The sequence below is a fragment of the Myotis nattereri genome, assembly GCF_964212035.1.
Source record: "Myotis nattereri genome assembly, chromosome: 18".
Classification (NCBI taxonomy): Eukaryota; Metazoa; Chordata; class Mammalia; order Chiroptera; family Vespertilionidae; genus Myotis; species Myotis nattereri.
Genome location: NC_138093.1, coordinates 35,794,477 through 35,814,620, shown reverse-complemented (window position 1 = coordinate 35,814,620; position 20,144 = coordinate 35,794,477). Strand labels below are relative to the sequence as shown.

The 20,144-nt window shown below is 47.9% G+C and overlaps 1 protein-coding gene across 1 annotated transcript in view; it reads left to right on the top strand.

The window, feature by feature from the left end:
• The window catches only part of ATP2B4 (ATPase plasma membrane Ca2+ transporting 4), a 94,996-nt gene extending 78,222 nt beyond the window's left edge, over nucleotides 1–16,774 (top strand). The window contains exons 16-21 of the mRNA XM_081112413.1: nucleotides 577–768; nucleotides 1,249–1,462; nucleotides 1,985–2,196; nucleotides 2,893–3,000; nucleotides 4,730–4,906; nucleotides 14,289–16,774. Of these exons, the coding sequence (XP_080968539.1) occupies nucleotides 577–768; nucleotides 1,249–1,462; nucleotides 1,985–2,196; nucleotides 2,893–3,000; nucleotides 4,730–4,906; nucleotides 14,289–14,603 (1,218 nt within the window). The 3' untranslated portion in view covers nucleotides 14,604–16,774. The remainder of the gene's footprint in view (nucleotides 1–576; nucleotides 769–1,248; nucleotides 1,463–1,984; nucleotides 2,197–2,892; nucleotides 3,001–4,729; nucleotides 4,907–14,288) is intronic.
• The last annotated feature ends 3,370 nt before the right edge of the window (nucleotides 16,775–20,144 follow it).

Sequence of the window (20,144 nt, the reverse complement as noted above, 5' to 3'; positions counted from 1 at the left end):
TGGGTTCACTTATTAAGGGCTCTGACTGCCGGACCAGAAAGCTCACTGTTTCTAAAGCACACCTTTCAACCCCTCATAGTCTATTCAGAAACCTTCAGTGCTTGCCCAGTGGCAAGGTTTTGAACAAGGACAAGACTTGTGAATTGTGGTGCCAGACTACTTCTACTTAAAGTTGCAGGGCAGATAAGCACTTAAATGAGATACTGGCAGTGGCAAAGGAAATTTAAGAATTTGGAGGTAGGATAGGATTGTTCCTTATCTTTTAATTCGTTTCTAGGGTAGGGGAGGAGGAGGAAAGAGAGAGGAATAGCGAAAGATAACTGATTTGCAATCTGGGTTCAGGAGCGAGGTGGGAGCTTTGGGCCTCTTTTCTGTAAAGTGATGGCGGCACATTTTCCCTTCATTTTCTTTGGGAAAGAAAATAACTCGTCTTTAGTATTTGTGTGGCTGGTGTGCCCTCTAGTGTTAGCCCTAGTTCGGCAGCTCCTTGGAAGTCAGGAAATGGAGTCTGGGTTCAGAATGCTGGTAAACGCTGCTTTATCCAGTTCCTCCGTTTACCTTCCCTTCTCCCCTCAGGGTATTGCAGGCACAGATGTGGCAAAGGAGGCATCAGACATCATCCTAACAGATGACAACTTTACCAGCATTGTGAAGGCAGTGATGTGGGGACGAAACGTCTACGACAGTATCTCCAAATTCTTGCAGTTCCAGCTCACTGTCAATGTGGTGGCCGTGATCGTGGCCTTCACCGGAGCCTGCATCACTCAGGTGAGGGGAGTGTGTGTGCAGGGGGCTGAACTGGGAGAGATGAGGCAGGGGCTAGGGAACATGGGGAGTGCCCTGGCCGGTGTGGCTCAGTTGGTGAGTGCCATCCCAGGCACCAAAAGATGGTTTGTATGCATCCATATAAGCATAACCCATGGACACAGACACCAGGGGGGTGAGGGCATGAGTGGGAGTGGGGTTGGGAGCAATGGGGGGATAAGCACACATACGTAATACCTTAATCAATAATAAATAAATAAATAAGTAAGTAAGTAAGTAAAGGTGGCCGGTTCGATTCCCAGTCAGGGCACGTGCCCAGGTTGCAGGCTCGATCACCAGTAGGGAGTGTGCAGGAGGCCAGCCCCTAAGTCTAGGTGGACAGCGGGAGCTAGGCCATCTCGAGGACAAAGGTGAGGCTGACGAGTGAGGGGAGGGTGGCTTCTGAGGAAAGCTAAAAGCACTGGTTCTTCTTCCCCCACCCAGGACTCTCCGTTGAAAGCTGTGCAGATGCTGTGGGTGAATCTAATCATGGACACGTTTGCCTCACTGGCCCTGGCCACAGAGCCCCCCACCGACTCCTTGTTGAAGCGTCGCCCCTATGGCCGAAATAAGCCTCTGATCTCACGGACCATGATGAAGAACATCTTGGGCCACGCGGTCTATCAGCTCACAATCATCTTCTTCCTTGTCTTTGCCGGTGAGCCGAGTGTGGGGAGGCCTGAGGTGGTGGTCGGGGTGCCGGACGAGGATGGGGCGGGCAGTGGCCCGAGGACAGAAGGCAGAAGGGAGCAAGCTGAGCACAAGACTAGGAGGAGCAGCAGCTTCCCTCACGTGTGTCCTCTGTTCCCGCTACAGGGCCGTCATGCCAGGCTCTGTGCTTCTGTTAAGAGTTTCGTTGGGCCTTTTTTTATTGGCCATCAGACGAAAGCTCAGGCCACGGAACAGTGGCGCTGAGATTCAGACCTGTGTCTGCCTGACTCTAGTGCACATGGTTTTACGACCACACTGCACTACAAGAAGATAAATATTGGGCACACTGAGACAGTCAGGTATGTGGAGGTCAGGGCGAACATTTACAGATTTAATCATTAGCGTAGCTCAGATACTGGCCACTTTGCACACCAGCCGTCAGCAGGCAGTGTGGCCACACCCACGTGTCTGACTCAGCCCGAGCCTGCTGAGTTCATACTTACCCTCCAGTGCCTCCCCTCTCCACTAGGTGAGAAGTTCTTTGACATTGACAGTGGGAGGAACGCGCCTCTCCATTCCCCGCCCAGCCAGCACTACACTATTGTTTTCAACACTTTCGTGCTGATGCAGCTCTTCAATGAAATCAACTCGCGCAAGATCCACGGAGAGAGGAATGTCTTTGGCGGCATCTTCCGTAATCTCATCTTTTGTTCTGTGGTTTTGGGCACATTCATCAGCCAGGTGAGATGCCAGCTGGAGTTGGGGTAGGAAGTCTGAGGTGATACAGGCCAGAAGCTGGGAGCCAGGGTTCCCGAAGTACCTGGGAAAAAGGAGTGAGGGAGTGATGGGGACCCGGGCTGTGGGCTGCTGGGTTCTCCGTTGGCTTCCATTTGCACGTGGCTCTAGACTTGGAACCCACTGTGTCAAGCGCTCCAGCTCAAGGCAGCATGTCGGTGACAAATAAAACAAGACGTGCAGAATCCTTTCGTTTATCTGCCTAAAACACGGAAATCTCACAACGTGACCACCCCCTTCCCAGGCCTCCTGCCAGCACACATGAGATGTGCATGCACGTGCTGTGGGCTCTCTCAGTAGAACGTGCTGTGCAGTTCACAGAGAAAGGGCAGTGATGGGATGGTGTGCATTAGCTGACAGATAAGCCTGGCTTGGGCTCCCGTGGGGTCAGGGGTCAAGAGCATGGGCCCTTCCTTCTTGCCCTAGTCAGGGTAAGACTGTCTCCTTATCAGAGTGCTGAAGCCTGTGTCTTCCTCCCCTTCTCTCGTTCTGGATTTTTTCTTTCTCCTCCACCACAAGGAAATCAGGACTCCTGGGGCGAGGACTTATGTGGCTCTGATGGCCTCAGCTGGAGGGCTAACTACCTCTTACGCACCTCCCTGATGGCGGGCTACGCCTTCTCTCTTGCCTTCTCTCTTCTAGATTATCATCGTGGAATTTGGGGGTAAGCCTTTCAGCTGTACGAAGCTCAGCCTGTCCCAGTGGTTTTGGTGTCTCTTCATTGGCATCGGAGAACTGCTATGGGGCCAGGTGAGTACAGGCCCACCCTCCCTGAGCATGCGTACAGCCTGCAGACCTCAAGTTTTTAAATGTTTCCCATCTCGTAGGATCCCAAGGTGGAGTGACCACTGCCCATCACTTTAGAAGCTTCGGATCTTTCTCTAACCAGGCCTGAAGCTTCTCTGAGATGGGAGTGGGAAATTTAAATGAAATTTTGCTTTAAAATAATAATAATAAAGTAAGGGTCTTAGAAGTAGAAGAGTTTACAAAAGCATATGTCTTTATTCTAATGAGGCTTCAGTCTGGCCCTGGCTACTCTGCTGGCACAGTTTAAGGCTCCCCCACTCTTCTGTTCCTCACCGTGGCCTTCTCTGGGTTGAATGCCTGACTCTCGCCTAAAATAAACCCAGACTCACAAGGTCTCTGGAGAAGCAGTCTAGCACACAGCTCAGAGCATGGAGGTTGGATCAACTGCCTGAGTTTGAATTCCCGCTCTCCTTTTTACAATTTGAAGAAGTTTCTTAACCACTCTGTGCCTCCGTTTCCTCAGCTTAGGATAACAGGGTCATTGTTCATTGTTATTGATCAGAAAATCAGTTACTGTATAGAATGACTGAGAACCGTGTTTACTGTAAGTACACAATAAATGTTCGCTGTTAAGATCATAATAGTATCATCAGGTCTGGTAAGAGTATCATTCCTGTCCTAACACCACTTAGCAAGGCCCCTGCTTTGCTCTGACCCCAAAGACCCCTCCAGGGGCTGCAGGCTTCCCCTGGAGACCTGCTGGTTGTTTCTTTCATACCTCCCGGGTCCCTCCCTGATTGGGTGCTATCCCAGCTCCTAACCCAGGTCCCTCCACCCTGTTCTGCTTGCTGAAGTTCATTTGCCAGTGGTTCCCTAAAGCAGCTTACATTAGGGCGAAGCTTGGTTGTTTCACCTACTGTTTGAAGCTCTCATCTGCATCTAGTCTGTGACTGTGGCCTTTCTCCTGTATCACGGCAGCTCCTTCCAAGATCCGAAAGCACAGCTTTGACATTCTTCCTATTTGAATGCCCTTGGGTCCATGTTGGACTGCCCAGCAGCCCTCCTTTCCCACCCGAGCCCTGTCTACTCCTCCTCTTGTATGTGGAGGACAAGTGATGGACAGGCACTGAGCTCACCAAGTGGTTTATTGTGAATTACAGGCCTACCCTACTGCTCCGTGGCTTCTGGTCACACTCATATGTCCTTTCTTCCATGGCCTGCCCCACCTCCTTCCTCACCCAAGTCCAAGAAGGCTTTGGTATCCTCTCACTACAGTTTTATAGCAAGGAATTGCTCTGCACGTGTTCACTAAGAAGAGGCTCATTCTTTTCCAACACCCTCTCTACCCCTTACTCGCACACATGTAACATGACCATCCTTTCCCCAGACTTGTTTTCCCCGGAGTCCTGGTCTCTGTCCCCTCCTACTATATAACAGGCATCATAGTTCTACTTCCCGGAAAAGACACATGGCATAATGAGAAGGAAGAACTGAGACAGAAGGAGGAGAAGGAAACATAACTAGGCAGACGACTGGTCAGATGCTAGAATATAAGTTCTCTGTTGGGTGTCCACAAAGACAGAAAGCCCTCCTGAGGTCCTCACAGCTTATGGGCACGTCTAGTGCTTCTCCCGCTTTTCTCCCAACGGGATGGGTGATAGGGCAAAGGGAGGCTTCCCCAAGGGCCTGACCCTGATTCTGGCGTTTCCCCTTTTGCCACACCTGTTCTCAGGTCATCTCCACAATACCTACCCAGTCCCTGAAGTTCCTGAAGGAGGCCGGGCATGGCACTGCCAAGGAGGAGATCACCAGGGACGCAGAGGGGCTAGACGAAATTGACCACGCGGAGATGGAGCTACGCCGAGGCCAGATCCTCTGGTTCCGGGGTCTGAACCGTATCCAGACTCAGGTACTTGGATAGTGGTCTAGCCTCATCCTGGGAGAAGAAGTCTCCCCATCATGGGAGGTTTGGGGAGGGCATCAGTTCTTGGTGGCCAACGTCTCTTCCCTTACAAGGCCCACTAACAGGCAGCCCTAGCTCCCTGGCTTTAGGACAGACAGGGGCAGAGGCAGCTGCGCAAGCTCCTCTGACAGGAGAGTCATGGACCTAGAGCTCGGGACACTAACGGATAGCTCAGTCCCTCAGCTTTGGTTTGGTTCTAAGGCCCCTTTCCCACCCTCCATTGGGCTGGGCTAGCTTCCTGTACGAGGTCTCTCGCAAGCACTAGACCTAACCCAGGGTGGGAAAGTTCAGAGTCCTTCCCTATCCTTCAGAAGGAAGGAGTTAGACAGTGTCTCTATGCCAGCAGCCCCAGCAGACACTTAATATACATCCTCAAGCCGCTGCCAGGGTAATGTCGATGTTACCTGGAGGGACTTTTGTAAAAGAAACTCACCCTCTTAAATCTTCCCCACTTGAAATTTTAGGTCATGGTGGGGAACCTGGTAGCTAAGTGTGTATAAATGACTGGTCTCTCAATGCCTGAGTATCGTTTGCAGGATCCAGACTTGCTTCCCCAAAAAGAAGCTATCATTTCTTCAAACTTCATTTTCTTGCAATTTCTGAGTGAGAAGAGAAGCTGTCCTCTTGCTCTTAAGTCCCCTGCCTACAGCCTTACAGAAACTCTCCCCCACTTTTTATGCCACTGTATCTACCTTCTGCTGGGTGAGCGGGCTGGTCTAGGCACTCGTAACCCTGTCACTTTCCCTGTTCTTGCCCACATGCCTCAGTTGTGTTAGTCCTGAAATTTCCCACTTCAAGAAACTTTAAATCCCAAGATATCAAGTACGCTCTCCAAAGAACAGGCCTATTCCTCTCTACTGATTGGCTGAGACCCAGAAATAAGTGTCACTCTCTAAAATTAGCCTTGCAGATATTTAGAAAGTTCCCTAGTCAAGCCCACCTTTTCTCCTTAGTACATAGAGAGGAGGTACAGTGGCTATTCTAAACTAAATGCCCGCTGAGAACTTGTCTCGCGGAGGCAAGGAACAAGTGCGAGCGGGAAAGGGGCCAGGTAGGAAAACACCGGGACTCCCTCCCCCTCCCTCGAGTTCCTCCTCCCAGAGAGGGCAATTCCCAGGGCCCTGCACACACTGCCTCGGGACATCCCGAGTCCCCACCCTCATCCCACCACTCTCCAGGCTGCTGGCCCATCCAGCAGTGGCCTCAGGGCCCAGGAAACCTGGCACCTTTGGCTCCTGTCACTAAGGCCCAGTGCTTTCCTTCACATCTGCTGTTTTCGAAATAACCTGTCTGCTTTTCTCCCCCTCAGGATCCTCTGCCTCCTCTTCTACTGTGTGGTTTCTTTCCTAGCCAGGACTCCCTTGTTCCAGTGTCTCCTGGCTCCTGGCCAGTCTTCTCTCCTGGGGCTTGAGACTCATGGATCTTCCTTCCTTCCCCCTCCACCACCAATGTTCACTCCTTGGACTGTGTAGTTTCATGGCCTACAGAGCTTTAAGAATGCTACCTTTCCCGATTGGAGCCTGAGGCGGTTGGGCCAGAATGGCATTAAAGCCTAGACTTAGGCAGCCTGTGAAAGATGCCACAGTAACCAAATCCGTGCCATTGCAGTGTGCACCTGACTGTAAGCAGACGAGGCTGCCTGTGCCATCCTGTATCCGGCACCTGAAGCTCTCTCCTGGCACAATTCTTCAGCCTCAGCAGAGTCCTAACAAAACCCCCTGCCATCTGATCTTTGTTGCCATTCTCATGGCAACACTTAGGGCGGGAGGTGTTGCCAAGCCCTTGTCCCGTCCTCGTCCCTTTCACTGGGGAGAGCTAAAAGCACTAGAAAGCAGAAGTTTGGGAAGCAAGGACTAGAACCTGGGGAAGGTAAATCTGGGATCTGATTTCATTGTGGAAGATGAGACCTCATGACCCTAGGAAAGCGCTGAGGGAGGTGTCTCCACAGCCTCTTCTCCACGTAGCTGAACCCTCCCTCCATGCAGACCCTGTCCTCCTATGGGATCAGGCTGCTCTGTCCCTGGAACTGAGAACTGGCGAAGGGGTGGTGTTTCCGCTCAGAATCCAGAAACTAGCCCTGCACACTTCATGGCTTCTCGGGAAACTTTATAAGTAAGACTAGCTGACTCGCACGGTGCCTGCTTTCCCACCTTCGCTCCTGGGAAATGCAGTCAGATGAGTGGAATCAGGCCCTTTCCAGCATACCTGGGAGATTGGCCATTGGTACTATGCCCGTGGGCGTTTTTAAGATGATCCTACCAGATTCTTAAGGATAAAGGAACTCCTTTTGATTTGTTCCTTGTTACTTAGGGGTCAGGGATAAGGGTGGTAGGTTTGACCAAAGCCCCACACCCAGACCATCACTGGAAAACAAATGGCATGGATTGCCTCTGTCCCAGATGCGTAGGGCCCTGGAGACCACAGACCGCTACGTAGGGCTAGCCTTAAGGCTGCTCACCACCCACCAACTAGCAACAACTCTTTCTGCCCCTCCCTCCCTCAGTCTCCCTGATGAGCTATTGTCAGCATTTCTGCTGGACATTTCTGGATCTACAATGCATTAATGCAGCTAGTGGCATCCTCTCTAAAGAGCCTGGCCATTGGATTTCTGAGCTCCGTTCTCTGTCCCTGTCCACCTCAGACCAAGAGAAGGATGTCTCAGAGAAGAACCCCCTAAGAGAGTGAGCCCAGCAACCCGTGACCCGGGAGCCTTGCCACCGTGGCCCCCTATGTATGGGCTGTTTTTCCTTTAAACACAAGAGTTATTTTCTTGGAAAATCTGTAAAAATAGGTAGTCGATTTCATTGGTTTAGAGGTTCCTGAACCTCAAGATTCAGTAATAGATACTTTGCCTTCTATTTTAAATTGCACACCTGATTTTTTAAGAGTACAGATGAAAACAGTGACCAGGCTATCACTGTCTGAGGCACCACGGAGTGTGGGAGTCCCTAGAAATGTTAGATGCCTTGGACACCGGCATACCTAAAGTAGCCTCCAATTGGCTCAAAGGGGAGAGCAGGCCGGATTCTGGCTGGGTATTTGGACTCCATGGCAAACTGTTCTCTAAACGAAGTGTGATGTGCAATGGATGCTTTTCCCCCTGCTCCTCACCACTGCTTTGTGTGTGAGGGGATATCTGGCTTTCTCTCTCCTGTCCTGTTTCCCAGCTCCTTCCGTCCCCCTTCCCGAACCCTCCACCACCTTCCCTTTCTCTCTCTTCACCTCTCTCTGACTGTGGAGCAAAGCTGTTTCACTCTCTGATTCTTTGCAGATCGACGTAATTAACACATTCCAGACGGGAGCCAATTTTAAGGGAGTCATAAAGCGACCGACCATGGGTCAACACCTTGATGTAAAACATGTTCCTAGCTCATCCCATGTAACAGTTCCACCAGTCAAATCTTCCCCCAACACTTCTGTTCCTGATGCTGTTCCATCTCCTACTCTGGGCAGTGAGTGATAGTCTATTATGATGCATGACTTGCTAAAATGACCACAAGAGAGCACGTGGCATCCACTTTAACCAACCGTGGTTATCTTTTTCTTTTGGTTTTCCCTTTGAACTCTGACTTAAGGGAAGAAAAACTGGATAAAAAGCCCACTCCAAAACCAGCCTATGTGCCTGCCTATTTATTTATTAATTATTTATTATTTATTTATTTATTTATTTATTAATAATGTTGAAAAACTATTAAACCATAACCATTTTAAAGACAATAGCCCTGTTTTCTAGTTGTTCCTCTGCATTGCTTGTTTCTTCCTCAAGTTTTTTGTTTTGCTTTTTTTTCTTTTTTCTTTTTTTTTGTATTTTGCTTTGTCCTGATATGTTGTTGTTCCTCTCCGTCTGCTCCTCTGAGTCTAAACTCTATTTCCTGAGGCTAGATGTAAGGTTAGGTCAAATGAAACCCAGAACTCTCTTCATCTGGAGGCAAGTTTGAGGTTTCCTAAGAAAGGTATGAAGGGGGCTATTGTTCCCATGGGTTGTTGTTTTTTTTTACCACTAGGCCTGTCATAATGAACCAGTATTGCACTTTGCCATTAATGATACTCCTTTTTGGCGACCACTCTATTGTCAGCTGGCAGTGTTGGCATAAAAGTTAGAATTGAATGTGAAAAAGACATGGAAGTGTTCAGTGCAAATGCACAGGGCTGAGAGGCCCTGTTCTTCTATTTTTCAGGGACTTTAAACCAAATTCTGGTTTAAGAGTCAATTAATTCACATCCAGGGAGGAAACTATATGGAAAGGTCAAAATAACATTTTTCTTCACCTGTTAAACTTATTTTTTAGGAATTTCTGAAGAGCAACCTTTTTTTTTTTCCTTGCTTCTAGGAATAGACTAGAAAGATAGAAGCAGGAAGTTTGAAAACTATTGCCTCGCCTACAGCGAGCCCTTATATCGCATTTTGCACATAAAGTTTCAAGAACCCCTTTCTTAGCCAGCCTATCTATTGGGATGCTGCCCACACTCAACCAGTGGTGCTCCCATTGGTAGATTATTGGATACTTGCTAATGCTTATGCCTTCCTATCCCTGGTCATTTTACCTTTCCCAAATGGGCTACAGAGAGGAGAGAGAAGTCTGTTTGCTGGTAGTGCTATTACAGTATTTGGTAGGAAAGGAATCCCTCTGTATTAAGTATATTGTGAGTTTCAGATATCTGAGGGTTTGTCTCTCCCTTCCTCCCAACCCCCCCTTCCAACCCAGGGATGGGGGGTGAAGAAAGAACAGTTGCACTGTTTGTAGTTCACATGGTTATGAGCTGCATAGATTGACCAGGCTTAGATTATTTGTTATCTTTTTTTAAAAACCCTCACCCAAGGATATGTTTATTGATGAAAGAGAGAGAGAGAGAGAGAGAGAGAGAGAGAGAGAGAGAGAGAGAGAGAGAGAAACATCAATGTGAGAGAGAAACATTTATCAGTTACCTCCTGTACGCATCTGACTGGGGATCAAACTCACAACCTTGGTATGTGCCCTGACCAGGAATCAGACCCAAAACCTTTTGGTGTACAGGACAACACTCCAACCAACTGAGCCACCTGTCAGGGTAGATTACTTGTTTTAACCAACTGCAAGTGTTCTCTGGTGAGGTATTGGGGGGGAGGGGATTTTATATAAATACATATTTCTTTTGGCCCAAAGGCAGTCAAAGAACTAAAGAAGTCTTACCCTGCAAATATCCAAGAGCCTCTCGCCCTAATTCTCCCGTATTCCTCTCTTATTTCCATTTCTTCTAGTTTTGCCATATCCTTCTAACTAATTTTTGTTCTTTTTTTTTTAATCATGCTTTTATGCTAGGAAGGGTTAGTATCAGATATTCCAGCAATTTGAAGGTAGAAGGAGCAAAGCAGAAGACACAGAGCCCACTGGGCTCTTGTGGAATTCCTGGTAGGGGGTAGGCTGCAAACCATCGAAGACTAGAAAATCCATCAGGAGAGACAGGTCGTCCTTGCTCTTTCTCTGGCTTCTTCTTCCTTGGAGGTCCTAGAAGTTATAGTCATGTTTAAAACTCCCTTTCCCATTTTAGATCTCCACATAAATTCAATTATTTATCTAACCTTCAGTAGGTAAATCCCTAAGATTTCCCTCTATAGGAAGGCCCTAATCTCTTCTCTCCCCCTCCTCCCCACCCCGGTGTCTGAAAAGTGAGCAGAAGACTACAGAATACCAGCTCAGGAAATGGAGTCTTCATCTGCCTGGTCATTGAGCTAGCACTACGGTCTAGCCTGGTGGGGGCTCCTGAGTCACGAGAAAGAGTTGCCCTTCAATCCACCACTTCACCAGTAGGACAGGGACCACCAAAGAGACCTTTCCCAAAGGTTTTCAGAGACGATGACCAGGGAAAGAAGGGTTGATTGGCTGAGTGGAGAGACCCTAATGCTTTCACAGCACCTGCCTCACTGGCTGTCTTGTGTCCCGTACACCGCTCATGCACCACGCAGCATGCCTCGGGCAGGGAAGAGGACCTGGGTGGAGTGATGATGGTTATCTTTGTGATTGTTCATCAGCATGAGTTATGTATTCTCTGAGGCCCGTGTGGGGCTTGAGGAGCCTTCTGGTACAGCCCTGTGCCCTCTATCCCCTCACCCTTTCCTCTGTGCCCAGACTCCAGATGATGCTCCCTAGCTTTCTGACTCCACTTCACTTGAGCTTCCTTGCAGGTGACTGGTTTCCCTATTGATTCCAGAAGTCCTGCAGTCTAGCCAGATGGCTGTTCCTTGCTCCCCCAAAGAAGAAAATTTCCCTATTTTTTCCATTTACCCACCCCCAATTCACTTTTCTATCTCCCTTATTGTTTACCTGTAACAGTTGTTATGATCACCCCAACAGGTGAGAGGAAAAGCCAGCAAGTAGGGCTCCAGACCCTCACTACAACCCCAGTTTTTAAAAATATGTTTTATACATTAGACTTCAAATATAATTCTTTCTATAAAGTACTCAATGCTTAAAACAACAGAAGCAGGAAGTTTGAAAACTACTGGTATCGAAGATGATCAACTGGTGGTATAAAGGTACAGCAGCACTTGTTAGAAATTTTGAGATTTCAAGAGCAGGTGGAAAGTATGGGCTATCTTATCACCCCTGTAGGGAGTGGCATGGCTTTGAACCCTTCTCTTGACCAGGGCCAAGGGAGAAGGCATTGGGTTTAGGTTTACTCAAACCAACTTGCCTTGCTCTAAGTTTGACGTAGATCAGTTAAAACTTGGGGCCTCCTGAAGGCCAGATGGAGACTCTATTCCATCTAATCTCACCTAGATCTGGATCAAAGAGAACATAACAGGTAAAATTCACCTATCAGGTGGTCAGTAGGAATCACAGCAGGATGGAAAAGCAGGTCCTTACTTTCTCTTCAGCATGGTGAATGTGTGCCCTGGTTCCTTGATTCTGCTTGGCGGGGGTGTTGAGTTGATTCTATTGAGTGGCAAAGAATCCTTTGCCCTCTAAGCCCTGAGCACCCTCAGTCCTGGTGGGTCTTCCAGGCTGTCATAGAATAAGGAAAGTCTAGCCAGCAGAGATACAACTTTAGTGAACCTTCTTTGCACACTATTTTTTTTTAAATATATTTTATTGATTTTTTTACAGAGAGGAAGGGAGAGAGATAGAGAGTTAGAAACATCGATGAGAGAGAAACATCGATCAGCTGCCTCCTGCACATCTCCTACTGGGGATGTGCCCGCAACCCAGGTACATGCCCTTGACCGGAATCGAACCTGGGACCTTTCAGTCCGCAGGCTGACACTCTATCCACTGAGCCAAACCGGTTTCGGCTGCACACTATTTTTGAAGGCTCTATACAGTGATAGGAAGCACTGGGACAGGCAATCCAACCAAATTATTTGCCTGACTCTTTGTATGCTCTGCTGTCTCCGCATTCTTACCGCTTCTCCAGGAATGTATTCTTTGGTTACACAGCAGAGGAATGTATGAGGTGCCCTAACCCGACACTCATCATTTCTCCCTATCCCCCATCCCCACCTCAGCAGTTTCTCCTGTGTTACTCCCACTTCTTTTCCAAGGGAAGAATTTTCTAACAAGACTAGGATCAGCCACCAACGAAAATCCTACAACTGCTTTCTTTTCCCCTGGCTTCTCTCTCCACCCTCTCAGGATTCAACTTTCTCTCCCAATCCCAATCCTACTAAAGCAGGTTCTAAAAAATCATCCCTTGAAGCAGGGGTGGGGAACATGCAGCCCGTGGGCCATATCAGGCCTGCAGAATCATCTATTCTGGCCTTGCCAAAGCATTAGGGGTGAGTTAATTAAATGTTTGACCAAATACAACAGGCTAATTTTTAAGTTGATAGTTTTGTGTGGCCTGAGAATCTATATATATAAAAGCCCAGCAACTGGAATGGTGGAATGACTATAATGACCCAGTGGCTATGATATGTACTGCAGCAGCCAACCAGTCTGATCCAGGCCCCAATCAGCCCTCTTCCCTCCCCCCCCCCCACCCCCCACCAGCTCAGCCCCTTATCAACCCCCAACACCCCGATCGGGGGTGGGGCCAGCTGGCCAACTGCCTGCAGCCCCTCCCCCCCTGCTGGCCTGGCCCAATGGGCCCCCATCGGGGCAGGCCGGCCAGATCCCACTCATGCACAAATTTGTGCACCGGGCCTCTAGTGATGTTATAAATATCCAAATGGCCCTTGGCACAAAAAAGGTTCCCCACATCTGCCTTAGAGAGACCTGCAGTTCAGAAAAGCAGGCTACCAAAGTGGGTGGTGTTGGGTAAGGCACAGTCTGGTCTCAGAGATTAATTATGGTCAATTCTTTCCCCTTTCTCTAAATTAACTGAATCCCTTTCTTGGCACAGTAAAACTACACATTGGTTTTTTTCCTTCATCTTCTTCATCCACCCCATGAGAAAAGCCCCTTGTTTGTAGCACTGCCCCCAGGATTACACCCACCCTAGGTCCCATCCTTTTCCTTCTCCACGTAAGATCATGCTTCTCTTTGCAATTTAAAAATAGCTGGAGGAAGCTATGAGACTGGGCAGAGTTGCCGTGTGTCAGAGACATAGACATGCATCTGAGTGTGAGAGCCAGGTCTTCTCTCAGTATCAGGAGGAAGGTGTCTTTTGATACCTTTGGTACCTGTATGTCATCCACCTCTTCCAGGGGAAGGACAGAAGGAAGGGGACAGGGTGGAGGTTGTGGGATATAAATATGTGTGTGTTACCTGGTGAAAGAGCAATTCTTCGATTGAAAAGTATAAGTTCTAATTTCTTGCATGCTGCTGACACACATGAAGATTGGTTTGTCTGCCTTGCTGCATTGTATCCATGGTTACTTATCACCCAAAGTGTATTATGTACAGATTGGTATGTGTTGGGCTCTCTGAGGCTTTTAAACAGATAACTAAACCTCAATGTGTAATCTTTTTATTCCACATTCACAAAATGTTTGGTCTCAACACAGAAGTCCACATGTCTGACTCACCTTTTAAATTTGGCTATTAATTTGCACCTCGTTCCAACCTTTGTGCCCTCTGTTCAAAAAAACTAATGAATCTTTTTTTGTTTTTCTGTTTCATTTAAGAGTGAATTGTTTGGGAATGCTAACTTTGCTTTGGGTTTTCTATTTTTTTACTGCAGCTTTTAAAACATCCTAGTTGTTTGCCATTCCTCACCTCACCCCACCCCCCCGTGCTTGAAAGTTGAGCCACGTAAATGTTTTTCATGTCCTATTGTATGGTTTTTGTCGTTGATCAATAATGTTGGTAGTTTGGGTTTTGTTTCTCTCCTCAAACCACCAGTTTCTTGTTCTACTGGCCAATTCTCATATCTGTATTTTCTCATCCTTCTCTTCCTCCCCCTGGTATAGATCAAAGTGGTCAAAGCATTCCATAGTTCCCTCCATGAAAGCATCCAGACACCCAAGAACCAAAACTCCATCCACAACTTCATGACCCACCCTGAATTCGCCATAGATGAGGAGGGGCCACGAACACCACTCCTGGATGAGCAAGCGGAGAAAATTTTTGAAAAGGTTCCTAAGTCTGGGACTAGGGTGCTCCTGTTGGATGGTGAGGTCACTCCATCCGCCAACACAAACAACAATGCCGTGGATTGCAGCCAGGTGCAAATTGTTCCCTCCTCCACTGACAGCCCTCTACATAGCCTGGAGACATCAGTTTGAACTTCATTCTCTGCCTCCCATTCTTGCTTTTTCTATTTCCTGTTCATCTCTCCCATCTATGAGATGATGATGGGACTTTTCGCTGTCATGTCAGCTGCTCCCAAGTATGTGTGAGCCCTACCTGACCACGAAGAGGCACGAGAACATACCTAAGGATTTCACCTTAAACTTGAGTTGGGGTTTGTAGCAGGACCTAGTCAAACCCCTGCCGGGTGGTGAACAGTAAAACCTACTCCTTGAGTGTATCAGTTGTCATTTTTAAAGAAATGATACAGTCTTCTTAGCATTCATTCCAACCGAATTCTCCCCCAGTATTCATGCTTATGTTGCCATCTCCTGACTTCTGGATTTTACCTTATGAGTCTGTGTCATTTATAACCTCAGCTGAGGGTTCAGCAAGACAAATATTCTCAAATGAAATGTGTGGGAAGCAGGAATGGAATGTATGGAATTAGCCTATAGAGTGATTGTTTTAAAATTGTTTTCCCATTTTGAAAGCTTATACCTAAAGCCCTGTAGCTCTTTCTACCCTTCCAGTCAAACTTCTCCACTCTCTCTTAACTATTGTCTTCCTTACCTACACTTTTTTTTTTTTTAAGTTGTGATGATTAAGAAAGTGGAAAGGACCTGGCTGAATTAAGTCAAATTTGACCATTCTTCCTTCTGGCCCCTATGGAACCGTTGATTTAGTTCTAGAGGCAGATAGGTTTTCTTTGCTAACAGGGTCTTTTGAAGCAATTGAAAGCTGGTAAGAATGTGTTCTTGCTATTATCGGTTATCTACGTCTACACTTGTCAGGTATGTGTGGTGTCTACGTGCTAGGGAGATCAACCTTGACCATGAAGCTTTCACATGTGTGGTATTTGGTTTTTACCATCACCCTGAGATTTCTCATATTTCTAAAGTGGTGGTAAATGAGTCTGTTGAGATGGCCCTGTCTTCTAACTGAGCTTTGGTATCGAGGACCAGGAGCTGGCATGTCTAGGACCAGACAGACCATGAAAGCCAACTCTTACGGAGTCCTGGGCTGGCCACTACTGCTTTCAAAGCCATCTGCCAAGGCTCTTCCAGGGCAGGACCTGGTTATTGGGGGAGTGAGTGTTGAGAAGCCTTGGGAGAGACCTAAGGATCTGAGCTTGGGGTCCCAGCTTTGATATTCCCGTCAGTTGTCTAACTCTACTCTTTGCTGTGTTCCCTAACTTGTCCTATCTCTGAAAAGGTCCCAGCCTTCCTCAAATACTTTGATTTTGAAAATATGAATCCAGAGTGGGAGGCTCCAGTGACATTTTGCTGACTGAAAGGAGCGAAAGACCCACCCTGCAGAGCTCCCCTCCACCCTCCCCACCTTCCCCTCTTGTGCCCCACCCAAGCCCCTCTCCAGAGCGTGCTCGCCTGCTGCACAATCAAGCCCTGTGCCTTCTTTCCCTGAACACTGCCCAAAGCTTCCCCTCCACCTGCCTCTCAGGAGCTGGGGACTTCACTAGGAGACTCTCTAAGTGTTCCTTCATGGGACAAGGTGGAGCCACCTTGGCAGCAGCTCCATTTTATCTCCGAGCAGGGGGTTCTCTCGTGTCTGTCAATTCCCTCCTCCCGTTGGATAGCTGGGGAAGCCTGCCCCTCTTTGCAGCGCCATGGGAGAAGAGAGAAGGGCTTGAGGCTCTTGTGAACTGCAGATGTCCATCCGTGAGAGGAAGGGACCCGAACCTGTCTTCTCCAGCCTCCTCTTCTGGCTGCCACCCCTTCTCCCGCTTTCACCTGAGCTGGCCAAGGCAGGAAGGGGAAAGAAACATGCTCCCTACACATCCCGTTGTTATAGAATCAACCACGTTGGATTTTGGTTTTGTAAAGGTGGCCCGTGTCAGTGACCTTTCCTCTGTCTGTAACATGGGGGAGGAAAGACAGCTCATGCGAGGTCTTAGGTGTTCACCTGTCTATTTATTAAGTACATTGGAAGATTTCGTTCTGTCAAGTCTTTTATTACCTCAGATCAGTTTAAAAAAAAAAAAAAAGCCAATAACAAACTTTGGAGGCTATTTTACCATTCCTGCTCCAAAAAGACTCTCATGGTGCCCGACAGGTTACTCCTGAGAGGTAGTGTCTACTTTTAAAGCCAACGGTTTTTTGTGTGTTCTAGTTTCCACAGTAGGAGAGAACATATAGAAATATTATGCAAAAAAAAATATATAGTTTTCTTTAGATCAGAAACGTATTTTTTGAGTCAGCCATATGTATTTTGTTTAAAGGATGTAAAATAAAGTGCTGTCATGTAACCCTGTGGAGGGAGCACATAACCAGCTGTTTAACATGACAGGTGACTTAGTATATTTGTCATTGGTTTCCAAACCAATGCAGCGTAATTCCTTTCTCCAAACAGCCATCTTTATACTTAGGGGGGGAAACTTGTTGGGTTCTAGACTTTTTTAATATAAATTTTGTTGCTACAGAACTTGGTAAGTTTAAGTGTTTATGTGCCTCTGTTTTTATATATAAGTTTTTTCCTATTCCGTTTCAGTGATCCAACTGGCAGTGAGTAAATACGGCAAAAGTTAAAGCTTTTCCCAAAAACGGTGCTTTGGGTTTGAAAAGGGTCTGATGGGGAGGAGGGGGAAATAGTGTCCTAGATTACTCTCTTGATAAATCTAGAAAAATGGGCAGGAGGCTGATGGGAAGGGAAGCACCCAGCAAGACGGGAGGGCCAGCAGCGAATGAGCGTGGGCCCCTGGGAGGTGGGTGCCAGGCTCTGGGGGCTTAGGGATGAGGGTCAGAGGCCTTGGTTGGATTTTGTTTCTTGAGGCATAGCTGGCAGAGTAGAACCCAAGATACGAACATCTCTTGGGCTGCAAGGATCCTCTGATTTGGGGTTTGCGTTTTTTACCTCCGACAGGAGGCTCTTTTACCTCCAGTTGTCCCTGGAACTTTCCATCAGTGAGTTTTTATGCAAGGATCTGAGTTGGGACTTCCGGCCCTCCCCTAGAAAGGCTTCATGCAAGATATAAGATGGGGGATAGAGCTGTAAGTGGAAGAGGACAAAGGCTGGTTCCAGCCCTGGCCGGCAATCTCGGGGCTCAGTCCCTCCCGTAGGTGCCCTCTGACCTCTGAAATGAGTCGCATCCCTGAAAGTTGTAGAGAGACCTCTTAGAAACCCTTCTGGCACCCGTGGGTTCTGTAGGTTTCGGTTTCTTCTTCCCCTTGAGTGTCAGAGGGGAGCGTTCGCACTTAAATCTGAGTGACTGCCTCACTGCCCATAACAGAGGGACGTGGCAAACTCACCTGTGCCCTGAACCCACCCCCACGCCCCCAAGGCAGAACTTCCTTTCTCTCCTGCTTCCTTACCTATGACTGAAGCCGCCCCTGTACCATCACAAAGTGCCCATTTCCTCACTTTCAGAACGAGGGACCGCCCCGCAGCGGTGGGGGTGGGGCATTTGCCATGCCTGCTGTTTCTAAGCCATCCCAGCCCCCCCCCTCAGAGGAGACCGGACACCCTTGCAGTTAGCTCAGTGCCAGTCTTTTCTGCCTTCCCAGCCCTGCTGCGAGGCCTGCTGTCCCCTTTCCTCTTGGCGAGGAGAGATGGAGGGAGGTGAGCTCCCCTGACTGCAGTGGCTGCTGGTTCATGTTTTCGCCCCATATGTATATATGCCATATGTGAATATGCCATATATATGTGCCAACCAATCTAACCACTCTGTTCAAATCAGCGCGGAGATAGGAATTTTGAGTTTCTTTTTCTTTTTTCTGTAACTAGTATAGCAAGCACTGGTTTGTGTGTTTTGTTTTGTTTTTGTTTTTTGTATAAAATAATAAAAACAAAAGATAGGCCGCTGTGGTCTGCATGACATCAATAAGCAAATGGTGATACCAGAGCAATGTGTACCCCAGTGTGTGTTGCCATAATTTGCAGTTCGGCTTAACAGTGCACCCAATCTGTATTTGCATTTTGACATTATTTAAGCTCTCTGTACAATGTTTTGCATGTATTTATATGGTTCTTGCAGGGGGGGGAAATGCTATAAACTGACAAATCTGAAATTCAAATATGTTGTTCCACTGAGACAGGAAGAGTAGGAGTTGGAAAAGATGGAAAAAAGGGATAATTTTTTGGAACCAATAAAACTTGTTGCTGATGAGCAGAACGCAGTACTGCTGTGCACTGAGAATAAAGCCCGTACCCACTTGTGACTGCGCTGTCCTCGTGTGTCTCCCTTTGGGGCGATGTCCCTGGTTGTCTGTTGGAGGTGGGAAAGGATGTCACAGCCTTGTTGAGAACTCCTCTCTTAACCCTGATCTGTCACGTCCCCCTCGGCGACTCGTGCCCTGGTTGCCAGTTTCATTCCCTTGTAGTCCGAACTTTGCTCTGCCCTCTTCAGTTAGAATCTGCAATCGGGGCCAGAGCTTTTAAAAAAGGATGAATTTGGAAGGATAAGGAAAAAGTGAGTTTGACAGCCCTTTCTTTTCTTTGCTTTATTGATTTGTTTTTGTAAATAATATTTTTATTGATTTCAGAGGGGGAGAGAGAGATAGAAACATCACGGATAAGAATCACTGATTGGCTGCCTCCTGCACACCCCACACTGGGGATCGAGCCCACCACCCGGGAATGTGCCCTGACGGGGAATCGAACCATGACCTCCTGGTTCATAGGTCAATGCTCAACCACTGAGCCAAGATGGCTGGGCTTATTTACTTATTCTTAAAGTGAAATGCCTTTTGGGAACATTTATTCCCCTTATATTAGCACTTTCTCCTACCTCCCCTCTGGGTTCTCCAGCCCCCACTTTCCCAACATTTTTGGTTTTGTTTTTGTCAATTATCCCGTTCATTGAGTCACTAGCATGACTGATATGAGGCCCCAATTTTAGGTCAAAACAGCTTTCTGGCAAGTCATTGAGGTTCTGAGCTTTCATGTCTCAGAACTCAAGCCTCCTTCCTACAGCTCCCACCCCGTGCAGTCAAGTTTGCAGCTGTCTGAAGACAAGCAGAAGGACTCTGTGGGCTCCCCAGGCTCGCCACGGCTCTGTAGGAGCAGTGTGATGCTGAAGAACAGCCCCGCCTCCTGGCTGGCTGAGCAGGCTGCTTGTGAAGGAGGAGGCGGTGCAAGTTGGGAAAGGCTTCCGCAGTGAGAGGTCTTATCCCCACTTTTCTTGCCTCTGTCCCAGGCTGCTCTCCGCAGGCAGCCACGCTGCCCCTTGGTCCCTTTAAACAGGCTGCAGAGAAAAAGTAGGTAATGGCAGGGGCTGGGTCTCATTTGATACCAGAAGTCACTCACAAACAGAACTGGTCTTTTTTTCCTTCCCAATTACCCTTGCCAAAAAGGGTGCAAAACACATACACACAGAGTCCTTTGTAAAGCTTGTCCCTATGCTTCCCCTCGTACTCTCACCTTTTCCTTGCTAGGCCCTAGGTCTGCGCCTCTCTGCTAAGCCAGACAGGATCTTAAGGATCCACACTCCTAGCCCCAGTGCACAGTAAGGCACTGAGAATGAATTTCAAAGTAGCTTTCTGGCAGAGACCAATGTCTCCTAAGATGTTGGTTTAATGGAG